The following is a 23,074-nucleotide window of genomic DNA, read 5'->3' on the forward strand; positions in this document are numbered from 1 at the left end:
GCTGTGCTGATAGGGTTCTCTTACCTTGCTGATAAGCAGCTTGCCTTGAAAAATCACATCCTTACACTCTTATTTATTTATTTATTTATTTATTTATCTATTTATTTAATTTAGATACTTGGCCATGGTGCCAGATATTGTGTGTCACTGAGGCAATGCAAAGCAGCTGGAAAATTGCCTCTTAAATATCTTCTGTAGTATATTGGGGCATCTCTTGTGCTGAATGTTATACTATACAAAGAAAGAGAGAGATACTGAGATTATCTGATTCAGACTGTTTTCTTTGCTGAAATTAGATGGTGTTTGGGTATCCTAGTTTAGCTGCACAGATGCAATTAAGTATCTAACTCTGTTGATTTCAGCAAAAGACAGATTTTGCCAAAGTACTTTTATAGGTCTGAACGTGAGCTGTGATATTTCTGCAGATGATAATAAGTTTCTTTTGATGCTTCCTAGCAAATACAATGGTGGGTTTTGTTACTGATTTTTTTTTTTTTGTTTGCTGTGTTTTTTCAGACCCTAAACATAAAGAAACTCTTCTCCACCTTGCGATGAAATTGGGCTTGGTTAAGCTTTCACAGTTCTTAGCAGCCCAGCCTGGAGGGTCATCAGCGTTAGCATTACCTAATCAGGACGGAGCAACGCCATTAGATTTGGCTTTACAAAATGGGCACTCCGAACTTGTTGAGGTCTTCACAAAGTGAGTATAACAGTTTGCTGCGTCCTCTGAAAAACTATCATTTAAGGGATGTGCAGAGTACTGTTGTTTTTCTCAAAAGAGTTTCCTATTTTGTGTTGGTTTCTGTTGCTTTTTTGCTGTTATTACCACTTTAAGTGGTAAAATTGTATTTACAGTTAAAGGAAGTTTATGATTTGCACCCTTCATTATGTTTGCAAGTCAATTAAAAGTCATTTAAGTGACAAGACGACCAACTGCACCATCAGGTACCTCTCCCAGCACTAACACAGCTGAATCCTGACACATTGCCAACAAGTCAAGTCATCCCTTATATCTAAATATGTCTCTCTATATAAACAGAACCACAGAACCTGACTTTCACAAAACCTCAGCAGACTTTGTGACCTCTGTAAAGCTCAGGTTTGAATGAATAAGGATGAGTCAGCAGCAAAGCCAGCACTGCAGCTGTGACTATTTTGCTGGAGAGCTGTCACACTGACAAATGACTTAAAGGACAAATGCTTTCCAGCATAGACCTAAGGAGCTGCATGGTGTATGTGTGTCTTGGGGTGCCAAATGTTCAGCATCAGATGCCCCTTCTTGCTGTTGACTTTTCTTTGCAAATAGAAATTCGCAAGAATTGGGTTACACTTTTATTTTGGTATGTGGCTCTTTTGGTTCTGGCTCCATGCAGTGTATAGTTTATGTGAGACTTATCTGTACTTCAGTTTGAAAAAAAAAATAATACTCACAACACTGGTGCAGTACATTATGTTATGAATGTCTCATTTGTTTGTAACGTCCAAACAATGCTGTATTCCCTTGGGATACGTTCTGTTTTTCACTGTCGTGGGATAACAAACCTGATAGCTGCCAGTCGTGTCCTACTGCTATATATGGCAACGTTAACAGGAAAAGGTACTATTGCTACTGTACAGCAATAAGGAGAAGTAGGTATTGTCACAGCTTGCTCTTTCTGGGGAATTTTACTGGTAAGTAACCATCTAGAGTAGCTGCGTGTTCTTAGACCTGAACGGAGTCACTGGTAAGTGCTTGTTTGCCCAGCTGCGTTTTCGGTGGATGTTTCAGATTTTCTGCCTCTGTTTTTTGCAGCGGGTGCATTGGGATCCTGACGGGCTGTGCTGAAGGCAAGCAGAAAGCTCACTGTGGCTATGTTTTTGTTCTACCTGTGCTTTGGTTTAAAGAGTGTGTTGTTCCAGTTTCCAGGGCAGTCACTCACTTGACATTTCAAGAGCACAGATCAGCGAGGGTGCTTGCGTGCAGTTTGTTCATTCATCAGGAGCTCTGACGCTGACATTTAGCCACACTGCACAGCATTTGCTGGAGTCGGACATTAAACTGTTCAGAAAATACTTCTGGGACAGACCTCTTCTTTATCAGGTAGGTACCTGCCTAGCTCAGGGCATTGTCACAGATTTTCTACAATAATTTCCAGCTACAGACTCTTCAGACTGCATTTGTTTTTCTTGAGTAGCCTTTTAGTTTAAGCTGCCTGTGTCGCTAATGGCCAGTGTAATTGCAGGATTAATGCTGTGGGCTTCTACTTTGTGTAAGTGTAGCACATTGTACACGTGAATCTACGGGATAAGAGATGCTGAGAACTTTATCAAAGCCCTCTTTAACTCCCAAGTTGGTTTTGAAACATTGTGGACTCTACAGTGAATATCTTCCCTGAAATCTCTGTGTCTTCAATTGTATTGCCATTGTATTCACATTGGTTCTTCGAAGTACTTAATCTAGTTCCATTCTTTTGTCTGGTAGTGTAATGGGAGCCTGTAGCAAGAGCCAACCCCAGTCTGTTATTTGTAGCAGAAACAGAGTACAGACTTTTGCTATAGGGTTTAGTTTTGGTGTAGTGGGTCTTATTTTACTGTAAGGTGTCTGGAGCACTGCTGTGATATTCTTCAGGACATCTCTCAATTTCACTAAAGTAAGGAGGAGAACACTTGAAAGCACATGTTCTTTAATAGCAATGCAGGTGCTCATGTTTTTAGATTGAGACTGCATGACTCTATAAAACTAGTGAACTAAAACCACACTAAAAATAGGCTTTTCTCTTTTTCTGGTCTCAAATTCAGCTTTTCTTTTCCATGCTTAACTTTAGGTTTTCTTATTTGTGCACTGATTTTCCTTGGATTATCTTTATTGCATTCTGCATGTTTTTTTTAAACTTAGAATATGATCCACCTGTTATGTTTAACACAAAATCTTAAGGTGTGATGTATTGTATAGCCCTTATGTATAATCTTGTGTAACTACACTGCCAAGATTTTGATTTGTTCCAATACAAAGAAGCTATTCTGTGTTTGTAGCTCACAGAATACCTACAATATGTGTGTGGCTTTTCTGTGGAAACAATAGTAAACCCAATAACAAAACCAAGATTGTAATGAAGAATGCATTGTTATTTATATCATTGGCTTTTTCTTGCACTCATCAAATCCTTGTTCTTCTTTCAGTCTTTGAAATGGAAAAAGAAAGTGTGGTATGTTAGATGTTTGCACGTCTCCCAGAGACAAAGACGCTTAAAGGCTGCAATTTCTGCACTTGCTATTTTTAGGAAAAAGCCTACTGCCTTTCACTTGTGGGTTTCCCTTTTGCTCATTCCTCTAGTTGCAGCAGTCTAGATCCTCCGTTGTGGGGACCCTATTTCCCCCCTGCCCAGCATCAGTGTTGCACTAATTTTAATAAGGCAGAAATATGCCAGAATAATTGGTAAGATCACATAGTTTAGTTAATTTCCTATATACCAAATATCCTGAAATAATGTGGGGGATGATCAAACTGTCATGTTAGGCTATGTATTATTTCCAAAGGGTAAGGTAAAATTAATTTTCTTTCTGTTGCAAATGAGGACTTGCAGCCCTTAGTTGGATCCAAAGCATAAGGTGGACATTACAGGTTTCAAGATATGTAGCCTTTTTAAGATAGAGGTAGAATTTATTGCTGTACTGAAGTATTCAGCTCATCTACAACAGACTAAGACTGTGCATCTAGTTTCTTGTATCTCGAGACTGCATAAATGACCACATTGCTATTTTTAGGCTTGGGTCAGAAAGATGGGACTGAAGAGAAGGAGCTTGTCTCAGCTATGGTGGCATGCAGCGCTGGATTTGTGTGTGTTAAATGAATGACTTAGGGACCAGCACAAACTATTTTGCATTTATTTGTGTAAGAAAATCCCAGTCTTTCCCAAATATGTTCTTCAGGGCCTGGTCTGTGGGATCTTTTAGTCCCTTGACTATTCCTTACAATTCTAAAAGAGTAATGGAAAAGTTAAAACAAACAAGCTGTCAGTAGGCTAGAGTTGCCCGTGCCTTCACTGGAAACCTTCAGGGGCTCTGCAGTTCAAAAAGTGTAAATCCACAGGTTTTGTGGCTGTGCTAGGGAATACAGAGGAGAGATTTCTCAAGAAGATGAGGAAGAGTGTGGAATTGATTGAGCTACGTGCAGCCTCCTTGGGGCAGAAATTACTGTGATGGTAGTAGTGCCCATCAGTGAGGCCGTTGTGGTTCATCGTATGCCTCCAGCAGAGCCCTAAAGCAACGTGTGGAGGTGATCTGTTTGTCTGTCTCAGTTGCTGGAGGCAGGGAAGGTCCTCTGTGAGAGGGAAAGAAATCTGGGGACTAATGGACGTGTGTGAAATAGTGTCAGGGTAATGAAAAAAAAAGAAAGGCCACATCAGGAAAATCATCCAATGTGAATAAGATAATTTATGATAATTTAGGTGATTTTGTTGCCTGGAGATGGACAGATTTGGTAATTTCCCAACAAGGAGTTGACTTATTTCTGCCTAGTAGGTGTGGGAGTAGGAAAGTGTCTTGCACACCAACAGATGAGCAGATAAAAATGCAACTAGCCCCGCTGAAGTGGGGGATGTAGCTAACTTAACAGTTGCGTGGCTTTCAAATCAGTTGGGCTGCAATATTCAGCCCTGACTTTTTCTTCAGTTCAGGATACCATGCCTTTTCTGTTTGCTGCTCTGTTAGATGGCGAATACACAGGCATGGTAACTAGAGGGAAATACTAGAAGCAAGCAGAGTTGTAGAAGCAATTATGCAGAAGGAGACATTCTGTCCTCCTCCGCCCCCCTCCTGCCCCTATAAAATCTTTGAAGGCAATTGCTAAAATAAGGGACTGGATCATAGCCCCCTCTTCCTTTTGAGCAGGAGTGATATCTGAGCGAGGGGTCAGCCCAGCCAGGGGCCACGGATGCAGGGAGGGAGCAGCTCCTGCCTTCCAGTCCTGGTTTAAGCTGTTTGTATCACCTGTCTGTCAAAATTGCTTGCTTTATAGGGATGCTTTCAAGGTTAACCAGGCTTCTGAACAGAGCTGTTGTGCAAGGCTGCTGTGCTGTTTTTCTCATAGAGAAGGAGGTTATAAACAATGAAGTACGAATGCTAAATCTGATCCTTTAGATCCCTTGTGTATTGTAAGCAGGAGGTAATTTCTCTCGGTAGTTGAAAATATTTTATCATTTTCCCTCTTGAGGAGTGGCTATCAGTTTCCTCTGGAGGGTAACTGATATAATACTCTGTGGAATCTCTATCAGTCATTTTAGTGTGGCTTATAACATATTTGTTTGCTAGTCTTTAATATTGTTTTTGAGTTTTCACGTAAATGTCATGGGCATCAAATACAGTTACTGTCATTTTGATTTTTTTTTTTTTTTTTTTGTAGAGTATTAATTCAAACCGAGTTGAGACAGTGGAAGGTCCAAAAATACCCTGCAATACAACAAGCTCTGTAGAAGGTACAGTTTTTTATTCCATAATGTTGCAGTCTTTAAAAGCTCTGGAAAGTTGGTACATAGTTATTTATCTGCACAATATTTATTTGCACACTATTTATTTATTCAGGAGGATCCCATGCTTCATATGACATTAGAGACTTGTAAGTAGACAACAGTGGAATATGCAAGTCGTGCACTACAAAAGTTGTGTAAATCGTGATATTCCCTGCAAAGCATCGGTTTTCCAATGTCAGATTGAAATTGTTCACGAAATATTATGGCACTTACAGTGACTGGAAAAGCCTTAACTAATTTTAAGAGCCAGAAAAATGCCAGAAGGTTCCAGGAGAGGGCAGTGTTTAACTGAATGAACGCTCCAGCCTGCAAATTCCAGTAAAGCCAGTAAGTTAATAAAGATAGAAGCAGAGTAACGTTTTGTATGAATAGTTTTGGGATCCAGCCCAGACTTCTTCATGTGGCAAAATTCCCATGTGTTTCAATTAGACATTCAATATTTTGGTGAGCGGTTTACCTCTGTAAGGATTGCGGGACTGTGCTTGCTGATGGGAATGCTCTTTTGTTACTAAAATACATCCCTGTGTACCTTGGAGCAAACACCTCTTTAGACCTGAAAAGAAAATCACAAAAAAAAGGGTCATTCTTCAGCATCAGAAGTGTGACACTGGGCGTTTATGTGTGACCGTTAGGAATTAATAATGAGTTTTCATCCGTTGGCCATTTGCTTATGTGGCTGGTGCTGTATATTTGGGTGAAGCAGCAAGCTGAAAACTGTGAGCTCTGCGAGAGGCTTGGTCTTGCTTAGCGGCTGTGCTGGAGGCAGCCCTACTGAGGGCAGCAGAAGTGCGAGTGCCTGCATTAACTGCCGACAGGATCGGGACCAGACTGTGGGAAAGGAACGGCACTGCAGTTCCAGGTGGCATCAGCTAGTGACTTTTAGGTGAATGGATAAAAAGGGGACACAGTCGTTGCGTATCTCGTGTTTAAACATATCGGCTGCTATTGCTAGTGCTGGAAAAAGGGTTTTGTACCCAACTTCTCCAGCAGCGTTCAGGCAACAAGTGTTCTGCTATTAGAAGGTAAATTTGCAGAGAGATGACAAGCAGTTGCAAACTATGCATCTGTTATTGTAAGTGCAAGCAGCAATTTACCATGCAAGGTTTGCGAATGACTTTGGTGATGCAGTGTGCAAATGCATTGACTCTGAGTATTCATCGGAGTGCCATGATCTTTATGCCGCTCCTTGGGGATAGACAGTGAATGGCCTGGATTGGTAGCACTGTACGTGGCAGTAGGTTGGCCAGTACGACTTCCAGGTGATGATTACTTTGATGTGTTCCGCTAAAAGCAATTTTAGTTCAGGCTGACTTGGGACAAGCAGATAATGAACATCAGGGGATATTAATTGTCTGGAGAGAGAATCACCAGTCAAGGACATCTGGTCCCAGTTTGGATTCTGGCTGTAAAACTTCTTGTCCTCTCTTTACGCCAAAGATATTTGGCATAATATTGGCATAGGCACACCTACCTTCATGTCATGTTTTTTCAATGGAAGCTATACACTTCTGTGCCTTCATGCATCAGAGTTATTTTGTGCCTGTTTGAAAAACCAAACAAACAAACCCCAAACTCATTTCAGTTCAACAGCAAGAAAAATATGCCATGTTTTGGTAGTATCCAGCATTTATTCAAACAAATTGTAGTAATCACAATTGCATGTGATAACACCCTGTGTAATCTACTTGTAGACATGAGGAGCCTGTAACTGTTGTTTGTACGCTGATGGGCAGCAGTTTTTTAATCTTCTTGTGTTTTGATATTGTCATTGGTTACCATATTTCTATAAATGAGACCTTTTTTTGGCCTTTTTTGCTAACCACCACCAAATCCAGATACTGAAAAATCATGAGTGATCGTTACTGGTGACTAGTAACCTGTCTTACACTCTCCGTTTGTCAGCATTCAGAAGACCAAAAGAACTTTTTTCAAGATTGACTTAAAATTGTTGCTGCTAGAAGCAGAAATGATATGAAATGATTGACAGAGTAATGTTTACTACATTCTCAATTGCGTTCAGTGAACTCCTTTATAAAGTGGCTGCTAAGCTCAGGACATTAATTTGGCCGTTCATGTCATGAAAGGATGCCCCTCAGATTTTAAAACTGCTGCCATTCCAAGAAGTAGTAACTACTCACTTCTGGGTGGGCTTAAAGTCAAGATCAACAGACCTTTAAAACACAATGCTATCAGAAGCCCTGAGCTATTATCGAGTAGAGGTTGCTATAGCAGTACGTTTCTTCTTGTGAAATGCAGTCATATGAAAGCAGTGGGTCAGTGTAAGGCGATGCGACTACCTTAGCAGTGAATCTCCCATAGCAACTTAATTAAGTTCAAATACATGGAGTGATACATTATCCAGTGAGGATGCAGAACAAAAGGTGAAATAGATGGTATTTTGGCTGATTCAGTAGTTTGTGCTTTTTTTGTTTTCTGACCTTGAAATTCCATGCCCATGAATTGTCTGAATACTATTATCTGGAGGATAAGCCATTTGCTTCTGCAGAATATTAGATATACAGGAAACAGCTTTTTATTTCTGCAAATTATGAAACTGAACAGTAATGCCATTGCATGGCAATACTGTAAAAAATGCCTTCTCACTGAAGCTTTTAAAGTAAGTTTCTGCAGTTACAGAAGTAGTCTGTTTCTTCTAGCAGAAAGGTGATGCCTGGGATGCTTTGTTTGATGGCCCTAGTGATTATGTGCTCTGTGATTGCACTCTGTTAGAATGCCAGTGGAGATGTATATGTGGCTGTTGCAGAAGGTTAATTAAAGAAGGTGGATTAAATAAAAATTAACGATTGAGATACTGATCAGCATGGATCCAGTCCTGACTCCTGCTAGTGTCCACGGGCACTGCTGAGGTCAGGGACAGCAGGCACACTGATTGCATATGCAGGCCCATAATTGCATCCCAGGACTTCATCGCACAGAGACCTGCAGGTTAGGTAGGGTCGTTGTCGCTGAAGATTGTGTGATTTAGATAATAGGCATCCGCCTTTGAATTGTTTTTCCAAAGATATATTGATACAGCTCTTTTTTCTAAAACTGGAGTATAGACTTTGTGCAGATAGGACAAAGGAGGACAGAGGTACCCAAAAGCCCACATTCCTTAAAGCAGTCCCCTAGAACATCCTATACTGCCTTCTGAGTCATACTTAGTTTAACTGTTTGCTGGAGCTGGAGAATGGAGACGCATTTGTGTATCTGAGAACAGATGTGAACCTTGAGTTGAAAGATAAAATGAAACTTATTTACCAGCATAGCTCTGGTTATATAATTATTATTATTAAAATATGTCTACCAAATAATAATATTGCTGGAAGCTTAGGTGATGTTGATGTTCATTTGCATTCTTCTAGCCAGATTACTCCTCTTTGCTGTTTCACAACAGTCCTTGAGGCTGCGTTTGGTCAAAACTTGCAAAGTGTGGTCATTGTTTTTCATGTGCTGTGTCCTTCCCCACGGCCCTGGGAAGAAACCATAAAAAAAAAACCAAAACGAGTGACAGAAATGAAGGTTTGTTTTTTTTTTTTTTTTAGTTTTTGGGGTGAAAATGCAAGGTCTAATTTCAGAAAACGCATGAAACCCCTGCAGAAGAAAAGCAGAGCCCAGCTGCTCTGCAGAGTTGGTGTGAGGCATGGTGCTACAACTGTTGAGTTTCTGAGCATGTGGGAGTTAATCAGCAGCTGTCTGACAAATCGCTGTACTTGCCTAGACTGAACATAACTGTGACAATAACATAGCACTTGTTGTGCATCCAGTTCGCACACTGCCCATGGGAACGCCGCTGTGGGGAGATGCATGGGCTGCCCGTGTCCATTGTTGTACCTCCCCTGCCGGTTTGCCTGTTCCTTGTGTCCCCACTCCTATTTGAAAAAGCAGAGATACCAGCAGCAGAAACCAAAGCAGACCCAAACTGAATTTTGCTTGCTATTAAAGACAGGAATCTTTGCTTCTACAGGTCCTGTGAACTTGGCATCTGACGAATTGTCCCAGGATTACGTGAAGGTACAGATTTTTCCTTATACAAATAGCTAAGCTTCGTTTAGGTTGAGAAGCAGCAGCCTCTCTTTGGTTGTCTGAGCACCTCCCAGAACTAACAAATAAGTAAGGTGGCTAATGCCTGCCAGACAACATTTCCTGCCTGTTCCTATCCTGTGGGAATAGGTACCCATATAGATGATTATTATTTGAAGGAACTTATTACATGGCTGTGGGCTGGAAAGGTGGGTTAGAGAAGCAAGCTCTGCTTTTGGACCAGAAAGCTCTTGTGTTTATGGTGAACCTTAGTGCCTTCAGGGAGCTTGCAGCTCAGCTGCCAGTCTGAGGGGAGCGCAACCTGTCTTGCACAAGCTTCATCCTTGAGATGGCATGAATCATTATGTCTGAGGAGCTAGCCTCCGAGAGAGACCTTGGGGGTAATTGCGAGTCCTTAACTGGGCTTAACTGGGAAAAATGCTTGATGTGAAAAACATGGCAGTTCCCACTGTCTACATGGAGGTATCTAACAGCTTTTGGAGGGGACCAATATTATTGAGAAGTCCCACTATGCTTAGTCAGTCAGTTGTATTTGATCTCGTCTTACATTCTGCTTTTTATTTATAGGTATCTGCTTACAAACCCAGATAATCTTTGTCTCAGTGTTTTTTTTAATCACCTTTTTCTTTTTTAAAGCGGGAGCTTGTTTATTAGCTCAACTGGGTATGAAGCGAAAACAGTCATTTAGGTTGAGAGAAACAAAATCAGGTAACATCTGGCAAATCTGTTAAAGGTGATATCTTTTCCATAGCCAATGACTATTGATTTTTTTAATAACATTTGAATTTAGTGGAATGTTGTTGGACTGCCACTTTTGTTAGGTCATTATTATAAAAGTGATTCCTTCTTTCATTTTTTTTTTTTTTTAATTGCCAGCTGTGCAGAAAGTTGACCATATGTTTGGGATTCACATGTTGCTATTGTAATCTATGTCACCTCAGAATTATAACTCTGCAGTATGCCTGCATTTTGGAGTCTATGTTGAAAATGTATGTTGGGGCAGAGTGCTGCAGCTCATGAGTGTTGCTGGGGGAAAAAGGTTCTGATACCATATCGACTGTCTCATGTTTTGATCTAGCAGAAAGGCCGTCGTTGACGCTATAAAGAATAATGAACTAACCTGTGATATTTCTACAGGTGTGAACAGCTCAGGTATCAGAGAAGAAGGCATCTTAGAAATGTATTGCTCTTTCCTCCAAAACACTGTATATTGGCTAGTCAGAGCACAGTTACACTTTGAAAACGGGAATTTGCATGGAAAGTGAGATATGACTTGGTCTCTTCTTCTATTATGTTTACTGCTTGAGTCCATAGGGTTCACGTGCTTAACTTTAGAGTCTGGGAGTGGCATGCCGTATCTGTTACATTTGTTAAAATGGCTAAAAAAAAGTGACTGATGCTTGACAGTGTTTGAACTGAATTCTGAAAGCCTATAGCACAGCTTGCAACTAAGCCCAAATGCAACTATTTGTCTGCAAAGATACAGCTCAAGTTTTCTGTTTCTAGCCTTTCCAAGACACTGTGGTTCCTTCTAAAGAAAATGAAGATCGTGTCCTGTTGGGCATAGGTAAGAAATAGTTAATCTTTTTGACTTCCTACAAGCTACTGTGGTGCCAATTACACACGAGACAATTTGTTTAAAAGAGGTGAAGGTCACTGACATTGCAGCCTAGCTTGGCAAAAGATCAATCAGTTATACCTATATCAGAGAGGGAACCTCTTTCAAAATGCCTCTAGTATAGGCAGATGGTGTATCCAACAGCATCATGATACCCTAGGATTTTTCAGTAGTATATTAACTGTTGTAGGAACTACAGTCTTGAAAATAATTTATGATAGAGCCAACACATGTGACTGAAGATTACATGAAGCACGTAGAAATGTTTAAGTGCCACAGTGGTAAGTGAGTTGTGGAGCTGGTAGAAGCATAGAGCCAGTTGCACTAGACAGTACATTTAGAGACAAACGCAAATGGAAAGGTGAGTATTTTCAAGTTTGGGGAAGGCTCCAAGAACAATGTGCAAACATAGGCTGCTGCAAAGCACAGCAAGGTGGAAAAAGACAACGAGTAACTAAGCTCTGCCGCTGGGAGCTGCTGTGCCAGGCGGAGAGAGCCAGGCTGGCATCATTTGCCTCTGGTCCAGCGCTGAGCTCAGAAACAGCAGCCCAGATGGTGGCATTCAGACAGCCCATGTGCAAACTTTGCTGGCTGCAAAATGAAGAGTTGCACTGTGTGTGTGGAAAAGAAGGGCATATGGGGGCGGTGTATGTTAGAGGAAAATGAGCTGGCGTAAACTCAGAGACACAGTTGTAAGGTAAGAAGCTGGCAGACTATTTTAATAATCTCTCATTAAAATCATCACTTAGTTACCTATTTTTCTAGTCATTGTTATGCCAAATGACTGTACTTCAACCGTTAAATCATGTTTGTCTCACTCTCCCATCCAAGGAATACAGGAGCTGCATAAGGAAATTTGCAGTAGTAGCAAAAGTATTATTATTCACAGTTACCCTGACTTCAGTGCTTTTGAGCATAGGACAGCGTAGCAGTCCTTCCGTTGCACAGAAATGCAGTGCACAGACATGAGATGTGTGCCCATATGATCAAATCTGTTTTGTCAAGCAAGACCAAGTTTTTGGACTGTATCTCAGTGTGGGAGGGTGTGGAGCCATTGGGGAGTGATTATGGTTTGCTAATCTGAAGCCACATCTGCTCCAGTCTCTGCTCCTGTTATACCATCTGGAGGGAACATAAGGTAGCGTAAAAGCTGTTAGAGTGGAAGTTCTCCACCCTGAAATTATCGCTGATATTTCTTTTTCTTACCCCTGAAATGCCTTTTCCTTCTAAGGCATCATTTGCACAGCGCTGCTTGTGACAGCTGGAACAGGAACCAGGCCCTTTGGCTTCAGACCAGCTCAGTCTCCTCTCTGATGCTTGGATGGGCATCTGCAGCAGATCCCGAGTCCTCTGCAGGGAACAAGCAAGCGACTTTGGCCATGGTTCATACTGCTAGTTATGAGTGGTAGGGTGTAGATTCTTAGCGGAGCTTTTGGGTAAAAAAAAAGTGAATTTGCATACAGCTTGGAACAAGATTTAGGTGCTTAAAATTTGATTTAAATATATTTTCTTAAGCATCCTATGTATGCACAAAGTAAAATTATAAATACGGATATAAATGTATATATATATATGACTGTACCTATATACATGTATATAGATACCCTTTGTCCTGAGCACAGGCTCAGGTTGTAGTAAACTAGGAAAAATTCCCTGTTGTACCTCTTCTCTGAAAAAGAACCAACCCTCTCTCTCTTCCCTAAATTCTAATTACCTTGTAATACATTTAAGAAGTTGACTTGTTTGTGGAGAAGCTGCAGTGAAATCTGTTCTGCTTGTTTTATAAGTAAGTCACCATAACCAAGAATTTTATTACCCTATGTAAGGACTGGAGCATGGGCTCGCTGCTGGCTGCACCGTAGCCTCTCCTTGCCCATCTCCCAGTTGCGTACTCAAGTTGGCTGAAGAGCTCGTAACATAGACATCTGATGGGATTTTGCCATTCATCTCATCAGGGCTTCCAGTCAGCACCATGTGTGAGATCAGATGGGGCTGAAGTGCAGGCTGGGGAGTGAGTGGGGTGTGCATTAAAAGGTGGAAGTAGGGAGGGACGAAGAAAGCTGGAAATAGAGTTTGGTGACAACCAGAAATTTATATTTTATAAAGTGAGTTTATATTTTATAAGTAAATTTATAAATTTATATAAAAAATTTATATTTTATATTATATTATAATTTATAAATTGACTTAAGTTGGTTTTAATGGTTTATTTTAATGTAAAAATCCATATATGTTCTAACCTGGCTCATATAACCATATTACTAAATATCATAGTTTTATTACCCTGGGCTGTTTTAAGCTACTTTTTAAAAAATTGTTTGCTTGGCAATGTTCTTAAATGGCGATGCTTTTGTCAGGAAAAGCACACAGTGGGGGATAAGGAGAGAAATGAAAATGGTTGTCAGTGGGGGAGAGGAAGAGGGAAAGCAGCTAAGGGGGGTTCAAGTGAAGAAAAATGAATAGAAACGAGCAAACTCTGGAATCTCACTGGGAAGTTGGATGCATAAATCAGAGGACTTCTGAGGGCGAGAATGTGAATGCTCTTTGAATGGGTACAAATTCCCTCACTTCTGCTTCTCACTTCTTTTTGCATGTGGTTCTTGCTTTTAGAAACCTTTACCAAAAAAAAAATCAGTCTCATCGTGGAATGGTTTGGGTTGGAAGGAACCTTTAAAGAAGCAGTGGCTCCTGGAAGGGCTTTGCTGTTTCTGCTCTCTGTGTTCTTCCCCAGTCTGCCTTTTCAAGCATAGTGATTGTTCTGTCTCTTTCTCCACACCCAACATGTTTGGGGAGTATCTTTGCACTCACAAGAGCTGGTAGGATGCTAAGAGGGTACCAGCTCTCCTTGCTCCCTGTCTTCTGCACCTGGCTGCCTTAGGCACCATTTGAGCCTTGTAGTTCAGCTTTATGTGCTAGAGGCTTCTCATCCTCCTGGATCACTGAAGAGCCTCTGTGGGGTCCCACCCCTGTGAGTGTCATGGTGGGTATGGGCCAATAAGAAGCCATGTGAACTACCGACGATGTTTTTTGGGTTTGCCGTATTGAAGAACTGAAGGAATCGGAGTAAACTGTGGGGCACAACAGGATGCTAGACCAGGCTGAATGGCGAGTTGTATGGAGACTCCTGAGTTCAGTGCTAGCCAAACCTGCCAGTCGTCTTCCCCTGCTCTTTGTCTCCCCTGGAAACTGTTGAGAGATCTGTTTTGTGTTTACAAGAGAAAAAAGAAAAAAAAAAAAAAAGACTTTTTTTTTCATTGAAAGAAAACACACTGGAAAGATTGAGAGACAAAAACAATATCCAGTAGGGGAGAATGAATGAAAGAAACAAAATGGAAAGCAACAAAAAAAGGATTTTTTTTTTTCCTTTCAATATTAAGCATATGTGTTATTGCCAGGCATTGTCATCCTCAAAGTCAGCAACCCTGTACATTTTGAGACAGAGTCTAGGAGGTGACAGCTGAATGCTGTTACAGTTGGGCATATGACACTGTTAACTGGGCATGTGTTTTTAAACATTTATAATTCCTTCCTGTTTTGCATAGCTGGTCTGGAAAGAGGATGTTAACAAGGCCATTTATAAAGCTGCAAAAGTTTCTTTTTTCCAGTAAGAAAAATCTAACCCCCAGTTTTTCTTCTCCCCCCCCCCCAACTTCAGGAAGGCACGATGATGTTAATTTCTCAAAATATTTTCCCTGCTCTCCTAGTTACAGTGCCAGTGACCTAGTGGTGTCTGTCTAATCTATTCTGTTTGCTCTGCCGGTGGTGAAAAAGTTCTGCGAGCCACGTTTTGCACTTCGAGAGATAAAAATACTGATGCCAAATTTTTGGCAGTTCGCTGTATGTGACCAGGCAGCTACAAAGCATTTTTAGTAGAGTCTGCCCTTTGATTTTCATGGTTCCACAGAAATCTCAGTTTAACCACAGATCAGTTTAAGGAACAGAACATTATGATCTTCCTTTCTGTGTAAACCAGTAGAACTGCACTGTAATCTGCAGAAAAATCTGGTTTCAGTGTTGCTGGTTTGTTCTTTTAGATTTCCTTACTGTAGTTGGTAAGACTTAAAAAGGTGGGTTTTTTTAAGATAGAAAAAAGCATGGTCCTGCTGTCTGGAGTCCCACCTTTGTGCAGTTTTTGTTAGATCTGCGAAATGATTAGTTTTTCTACTTATTATAGTAGTACTTATCTTCCACTCCTTTTTTAGTGTTCATTTGCTTTTGTTTTTTTGGTGGGCAGAATGTTTGCATTTGGAAGTGTTTTGAGTCCAGCCTGGCTGTTTTGACATTAGAACTGCAGGAAATAATTTTATGGTTATTGATAGATAAAAGTGAAAGTTACATGTTCAGAGTTGCCTATTTGAGACAGTTAACAAGAGTCGTGGTATTAAGGCTGTGCAGATCTTTTCTGTTTGTGGTCATTTTTATGTTTTCCTGGCAGCTTTCAATCCTATCTTTCCCTTATGTATGCTCTGAGAGAGGTTGGGTGACCCAACCGTAGCATCTCTGGCCCAGGAGCTGCAGACCTTTGCTTCAGTTTCTCTCCTTAATGGATTTACAGTAGGACCTTGGGCATGTCACTTATGTTTTCCCTGTGTCTCAGTTTTTCACCTGAAGCAGGGAAAACCATAGAGAGTGAAGTGAGAAAGAGGCACTCTAATACTTGGATGATTGGCGATGTGCAAATACTCAGACTGGTTGTGTCAAAAGAAGTCCTGGAAGGTCAGTTTGTTGTAAAAGAGGCTTTTCTAAAAACTAATTTTTAGTGGAAAGGTAGGTGGTCTGAAAATTGCAGAGAAAAGTAATAGCTGAAGAAAACTGCAGAGTTATTACTGCAGCTGATGACTGTGGAAATTGCGCTCTGCCCTGTTCAGCTGCAGCTTTCAGAGACCTTTATATCGCTGCCTCTGCTTTTGCAAAAACCTTTGCACCTTGCAGAAGAGAGGCTTAACTTGGGGTTGATCTGTCAGAGTCCTGCCAGAAACAACCTTTAAACAACATTTAAACATGGCAGTAGTTTATTTCAGTAGATAAAACATATTCTCATTTTTGTTTGGAGTGTCTATAAACAACTAAATATTGAAGACTGCAGAGCAGTTGAGAGCTACAGAAGATGTGGGAAGTAAAATCTTCCTGGGATGTGAGCCTGAACTGAGCTTAATTGAAGAGCCGTGGAGAAATCTGGAAGAAGCAGCATTAGGCACTAAAACAAGCTTGTTCTTGTTTCTTGGAGTTTCCTCCACTCTTGATTTTCTGAGACGTTATAATTCAAGTTAACCTCAAAAGGAAGACAGAAAGAAAAATTAACAAGTTACAAACATGTGCTGTCTGGCTTCCCAGAACTTGTCCTCCTCCTCTGCCTAAAATCCAAAACAAATTTGCTCAACAACATAATCCTTCAAAAAGAGGCTCTTTTTTCCCTGATGTTTAAATAAGCTCTTTTGCTTGTCTTCTGCCCGGTCTCATTTCATGCTAACATAAATAAACAATCTGGGATATATCTAATGTCAAGTTACTCTTTAAATGTGAAATATAATCCAGAAATACATTGTGAAGAAAACAGTCATAGTCTTGAAAGTGCATGCAGCTTTCTTCTTCCTTGAGAGGCTGTCCTTCCCTTGAAGTCTTCCCTGGAACATGGAAAATTGGATTTTTAACGAGGTGGGTCTTTGGTGAACTTTTTGGCAGCGCGGGCTGCCAGCGTAAGTGTAGACTCAACAACCAAGTCATTGGCGAAACTTCAGTAGGAGCGAGGTCCAAGTTAAACTTGGGTTTGCTTTCATGTGAGGCCATGGGCGCTCTCCACGTTGCTGGGGCTCGCACAGGCCTCCGTGGAGCCGAAACCAGGAAGAGATCTTTATTCACTCTAGCCCTTAGTTCTCAGGCTTTTGCAAATAAACTCAAGGGAGCTTTTCATCAGCGTATGAGACAAAAAGCAACGAGCTTTCTGTCCACATTTGTACTGCATACCCCAGCTAGTCTTTTGATGTGAATAGATACCGGACGAGGAGAGCATTTAGGCAAATTATCTCTTTATGTACTTTGTTGGAAGTGCTTAGTGGTTGTTTCAAGAGTCAGGGCATACCGACCCCTGTCACGTGAAAGTAGTATTAATGAGCTTGTTATCCTAAACCCCATCAGGTGAATGATGCGGTAAAAAGAGGAAAAAAAAATATCTGCAGTCAGTCATGAACTGGACATCAGAAAGATCTGAGTTGGAGGAACACTATGAAAGCGGGACAGTCAGTGAACTGGACAACATGAAGAGTTTGGGACAAAGCCTGAGATAATGCAGTGTGCGTGCCCACTGGCTCTTTGGAGCCACCTTGAATTGGGATTGGGCAGAGGTCATGTTTTTGCTTCAGTTTTGTAAAAACTCTGAGCCCTTCTTCATCCCAGTCTTGTGGGTGTTCTGTAAGGATCTTGCAGTACTAGTATAGTTTAGGCAAAGCTGTTTCTCTTAAATTTTTATAGGTACATTGCTCCTTTAGTTTATCAAAGAAACAAGAGTTAAGTACCACCACTTACAAAGAGCTGCTTTTCAAAAGAGGCAAGTATTGATAATAGCTCTTTGTAGGATAATGCATCATTCTTTGAATATCATGAACATGGCATTTTTAGCATGGAAGTGTTATTTTCATTATAGCTGTTGTAACTGTAGTTGTCAGCCTGGTTTCAAAGAATACGTTAAAAGAACAGCCTTAAAAATTAATTTCATAACTCACATTGTAAATAGAAATGTACCTGCAGGGGAATAATAAGGAGTGAGGTATAAATTTAGATGACACAGTCTCTGCTCCTTCTGGATGGTTTGCAGCAGTACTGTGATTCTATGTGCCCTGTGAAAGGATATATAGGATATGTAGGATAAAAGGATACATATCCATGTGGAAGTAAATGCAGTGGAGTATAAAAATTCTTGGACCGGCAGTCTAGCTTAAAGCAATCCAGAAAGTGGTGCAGGTTAACTGACTCTGCTTCTCCTGCAGCCTGCCGTGACTGCAGAGTGTTTCAGTAAACGCGGGGGTCTGTGTAGAACAGCGTTTCTGGAGACGGGTGGGGTGGCCTGCTGCTCTCAGCAGTGTGTCTGTGAAGGCAGCAGCTGTTCTGTGCTTATTTCCAGGCTAGTGTCCAAGAAACTGCACAAATAAGTCAACAAAAAATGGACCCAAATTTATAGTAGTGTGTTGTTATTTTGTATTTTTTGTTAATATTTCTGTTACCTGTCTGCACAGCTTCTATAGAGGACGCTTGTTACAGAAAAGGGGTCTCTGGTGTAGGTGGGTTTTGTCATCAGCTGTTTGAATGGAAGTGTGGAGAACACCCGTACGAGGGGTGATGTGAGTGGGAGGTTTGTGGGCTGGAGGGGGGGCGGTCAGGGCCATTTAATCTCATGTCTGAACACACCTAGGTTTGATACCTGCATTCACCCAGGACTACGCCTCTCTGGTAGAGCAAAACCTGCCGCTTTAAACTGGTGGTGGGAAGAAGAGACACCGCGATGCTGAACGCTAATGATCATTCAGCCTGTTGAAACCTGTGGCTTCATCGGGGTTGAAACAGCAGAAAGCAGGCGTGTTTGCAATGGAAAGTGTGCAGTGGAAGAAACTAAACTCCCTGTTCCTCCTTCCCCTGCCCTTCTCCCTGCCCTTCCCAGCCCTGCCTCCCTGCGGGTGATGCAGGATGGGCAGCCTGCCGCGGGGTGCTAGTGAGTGAGAGAGGTGGGATCCACCAAATACTGTCATACGTCGGGCAGCGATGATGGGCAGTGACTGCCTGACTGGACCTTTTGGGATGCACTGCTGAACAGTTTAAATCCCAAACTGCCGTGTTGCTTGTGGCAGGCCTCAATAGATCTCTGCTCACAAAATAAGGAAATAAACAGGCCGGTTCCCTAAACCGAATGTATGAATCGCCCATCAGAAATTTAGCAATACGGAAGATCATAAAAAATAGTGGGGGAGGTTATCTGCAAAGATCTTAAGGATCTTGGACTTGGTTCTGCGTTTTTCAGTGATTGGTTCATCAATGATTTGGGAAGAGGAGAGGGGGAGAATAATAATGTGACAAAAATTTTCTGGTTATTCCAGTATAAACTTCCGTAAGAAAGACCCAGGTCTCTGGTAGAGAAGAGAGGTGGTAAAAACAATGTGTGGGACAAGGCATCCTACGAGATATGTGAGGCTGTTGCTGACAGCAGGCTGCACAGCCACTGCATCATCGTTGTGGGCAGGTGGAAAGAGTGTTGGAGTTGGAGTTGGGTGCTTGGTGTGTGAGATCTGGTTGGTAGCGTTTTGCTTTTAGTTGCCTTTTAGTTGCTGAGTTTTCAACATGATTGTTAAGCCTAACGTAGGGTAATGCAGATATTTCGTCCAGGTACATTGGCTGATTCTCTCTGTGGGAAGATGTGCTCTAATTAATAAAAACCATGGAGTAAAGAAGGTAGGAAGGCAATATGTGCCCGTGGGTCACAGAGGCTGGAGGAGAAGATCATCTAGCCCTTTTTACACCATTTTTCCTTGTCATAGCCTTCGCCGCAGCTTTGGGAAATGATTGCAAGCTCTGCTGGTCCTGGGGGGAACCAACTTCATCCCTAATGCCAGGGGAGACTGCCCAGAGCAAACAGGCAGGACATTTTTGGCGGAGCTGTGGTTCAGGCAGCTCTCATCTCACCTGTGTCCATCAGTGACCCTCTCCAGCCCCTGGGGTCGGTAGCCGCCCTTTCCTGTGTATATCCCTTCTCCATCTGGGGAGGGGGCACTGGGCCCACAGGGGTTGTCTCCTTCTGGTCTGCCTGATAGAGAGAGCTGCCAGCCCATGGCTTAGCAGTGTTTGGGGAGAGGGAGCCCACCCACTTGGTACCACAGGGCTGACCTCTGAGCGCGCCGGGGAGGTGACAGTGCCATTCCATGGAGATTGCGGATGCTGGTGACATTCCTGTGCTTCCTTCCGTCTTGCCACGAGCCGCGGGAATGGTCAGACAATAGACAATAGACTCTTAATGTCTCTGAAAAACATTTTTATCATACGGATGTGTTTTGGCAAGCATTGAGTGAAAGAATTTAAGGCATTACATTATTTATCAAAAGCATTAGCCTTAGGTAATGCACACAACCCCCCCATTTGTTCTTTCTTTTCACATCTATACCTTGGTATACATAATTGAAAACATTTTTTCAGTGGAAAGTAAGGTTAATGTTTTCCAGCTAGAAAGCACCTTTTATCTCATAAGCTGCCAGATCTCTCTGCCAGCTGTGTGCAAATGCCACCCCTTTGGAAACAAAGAGCAGCAGGTGAAAAGTGGGTTTGATCATCCCACAAACTGCGAGAATGGGGAAGAAAAATATTTTTAGCCAAAGACTGTAAGGCAAAGCACTTCTTTGTGGCAAAAAGCAGCATGAGGTCTTTCACGGCTGCATAAAGGAGTTTTACAAACTAGAAAAAAATAATCTTTCACAAAGACCAAACAGAGCAAATAACGTGAGTGATATTCAATTAACCCTTCAGAAATAGGGGTTAAGGTTGATAATTTATCTGCACTTTCAGACTGCCATTGACAAATTCCCGTGCAAGGTCCTATTCAGGGGAGATTGCAGTAAGCAGGTGAAAAGTGTAAGAACGTAGCCAAGAAATACAGGATAAATGGCAGGACTAAATGATCACGTTTTTATCACAGCAGAAATTTAGTGGCAGGATTCTCTGAGTGTTATGTAATAGGGCTGCTGTTGAAAAATTATTTAACAATCTTCAATTACTCATTTGTATTAAAAGGTTCTAAATGAACGCTGCTAGTTTAATGGAGGAGCAGGCAATAACTGAGCAGTCACTAAAAACATTTATGCAGTGTACAGAGGTCATTCAGGAAAGTAAATGTCTCGGCATGTAAAATATTTTAATGCTATTAAATACATTGGCTGCATTTCCGCATTGTGAGTGTTTTGTTCAGTTCCAGTTATCCCTCCCTGGACTAAACAGAAGTCCAGGAAGATCAATGGGAGTGAGTAAGTGTATTTTAGTTGAATGTATAAGTGAAAAAGCCAGAATTGGTCAATTTAGAGAAAAGATTCACCAACTGAGGTCTCAGAGGAGTAAGCAAAATTTACCATTTCTCATAAAGTAGAACAAATGAGTAACTGCTAAAATCGAAAGGTGAGAAATTTAAAAGCCAGTGTAAAGCATACAGCTCTCTCTAAATGTAAACTGCTGTTTACCTGTGGAGCGCTGCCTTCTGTACACGTCTGAAATTAAGACTTTTATTCCAGCTGGTGTAAATACATGTGATGAACGAGAGAGCAACGCTTGGGTAGGGCAAATTGCTGCGTAGAGAGGAAATCTTTTGTGTTGGAGCAGTTGGGAAGACATTTCCTAAGCGAACAAGTTGTCCAACAAATATGCTCCTTCCTTTCCTTTTCTCTCAAACTGTGGCCACGATGGGAGGCAGGCAAGTGCCCTGGATGGTGTGCAGGTGGGAAGGTGTACGTCAGCGCCTGCATTCTCGTATGCCCAGGGGATTTATCAGTGCAATTTGAACCTGACATTCCAGGGAGTGGAGATATTTTGAAGTGGATGCTTAAAGCATGGATTTATATCCTCTCTGTGTTTTCAGTCATGCATTGTCTGTTGTAATTCCCTGGGGCTGTTAATTATATATATAAATCAAACAAAGTCTATGGGAGTGTCTAATATTTAAAGTGAAAGTCTAAGGCTTCCAGTGTCTGTGGCGAATTATTCTTTTCAGGCCTAACAAAGCTGGCAGAACTTCAGTTAAGGAAAGGGCAGAACAATGATGTGTTTCAACTGTGTTTTATGTAATTTGTGCACTTTATGAAGTGCTTGTATAATAATTATTTTATCCCTGAAAACCTGATAGATATTTTTCTAATGGGTTTTGAATTAAATTTGCATTTGAATTGCATTATTTTCTTTCAACAAATACATTGTTATCTCTGACTGAAATGTGGATTGAGGAATCACTTGAAACATAATACAGAAGTAGCGCTGCAGACCTCAGCAGCCTGAAAAATAATTGAAGTGAAGTAAGGAATGTTAACAAGCTCAAATGTCATCATCTTCCAAAAACTGACATTTAAGCTGGTCCACATTCCCTCTCCTCCTTTATGTGGAATACAAAAACACATACATTGTGGGGTAACGAAAAGAAATGTTTGGTGGAGTTGGTTAAGAAACAGTGGACATGTTATTTTTGTATTAGCTATTGTATAGCCACATTTGAGCCTGTTTAAAAAAAAAAAAAAGTAGTTTGTGTAGTGTAAAGATGTTGGGGGAAGGGATAATGAGTTCCTACTGAATACTAATTGCCTACGAGTTGTTCAGGGAGACTGTATAAGAATGGAGGATTTGTTGTAAATTAGTGACTAGCTGTATTGTGCATTGCTGTGAGGTTAGACCAGAGCTGTAAAGGTGCCAGCTCTACAAAATCCTTATGATTCACTGTCTAACTTGGTGACTGTGTGAAGGAGAAAATACTATTCAGACTAAATATTATTGGAAAGAGAGGTCCTCTAATGACAGTGTAATCTTTCTCTGTAACACTTGAGCTTGAAGCTCATTTGAGCTAGAAAGATGGGAGTGACAGATTTTGAGTGGGTTATCGCTGCTTTTCCAGCTGCAACATCCCAAGATCTGCCAAAGTTGTAAACCCTGAGAAGAGGGGGTATTGCTCTGCAGTAGTACAGGGTCCAGCAGATTGATTAGTGCATTTAGCTTACGGTTAATCTTTGGCTTCTTTAATTTCAGCATTTTGCCTGTCCTTAATTTGAGAGTCCTTGTAAACCCCACTTTTAACATGGAAACAAAGCTTTGAAAAAGCTTGCAATAGTTTGTTTGCTTTTGAGACCTATTTTCTCATTCCTCACTCGGCTCCTATTGTTTTCATTTACATCAAAATGGA

At 41.3% G+C, this 23,074-nt stretch overlaps 1 protein-coding gene across 1 annotated transcript in view; it reads left to right on the top strand.

Annotated features, from left to right (window-relative positions):
• The window catches only part of ARHGEF28 (Rho guanine nucleotide exchange factor 28), a gene marked incomplete at its 5' end in the record, with an annotated part of 118,329 nt that overhangs the window by 33,172 nt on the left and 62,083 nt on the right, over positions 1-23,074 (top strand). The window contains 5 exons of the mRNA XM_082497905.1: positions 517-700; positions 1,900-2,080; positions 5,381-5,453; positions 9,475-9,521; positions 11,058-11,118. Coding sequence (XP_082354031.1) covers positions 517-700; positions 1,900-2,080; positions 5,381-5,453; positions 9,475-9,521; positions 11,058-11,118 — 546 coding nt within the window. The remainder of the gene's footprint in view (positions 1-516; positions 701-1,899; positions 2,081-5,380; positions 5,454-9,474; positions 9,522-11,057; positions 11,119-23,074) is intronic.

Source organism: Vanellus vanellus (genome assembly GCF_965231255.1).
Source record: "Vanellus vanellus genome assembly, chromosome: Z".
In the NCBI taxonomy this organism is placed as follows: domain Eukaryota; kingdom Metazoa; phylum Chordata; class Aves; order Charadriiformes; family Charadriidae; genus Vanellus; species Vanellus vanellus.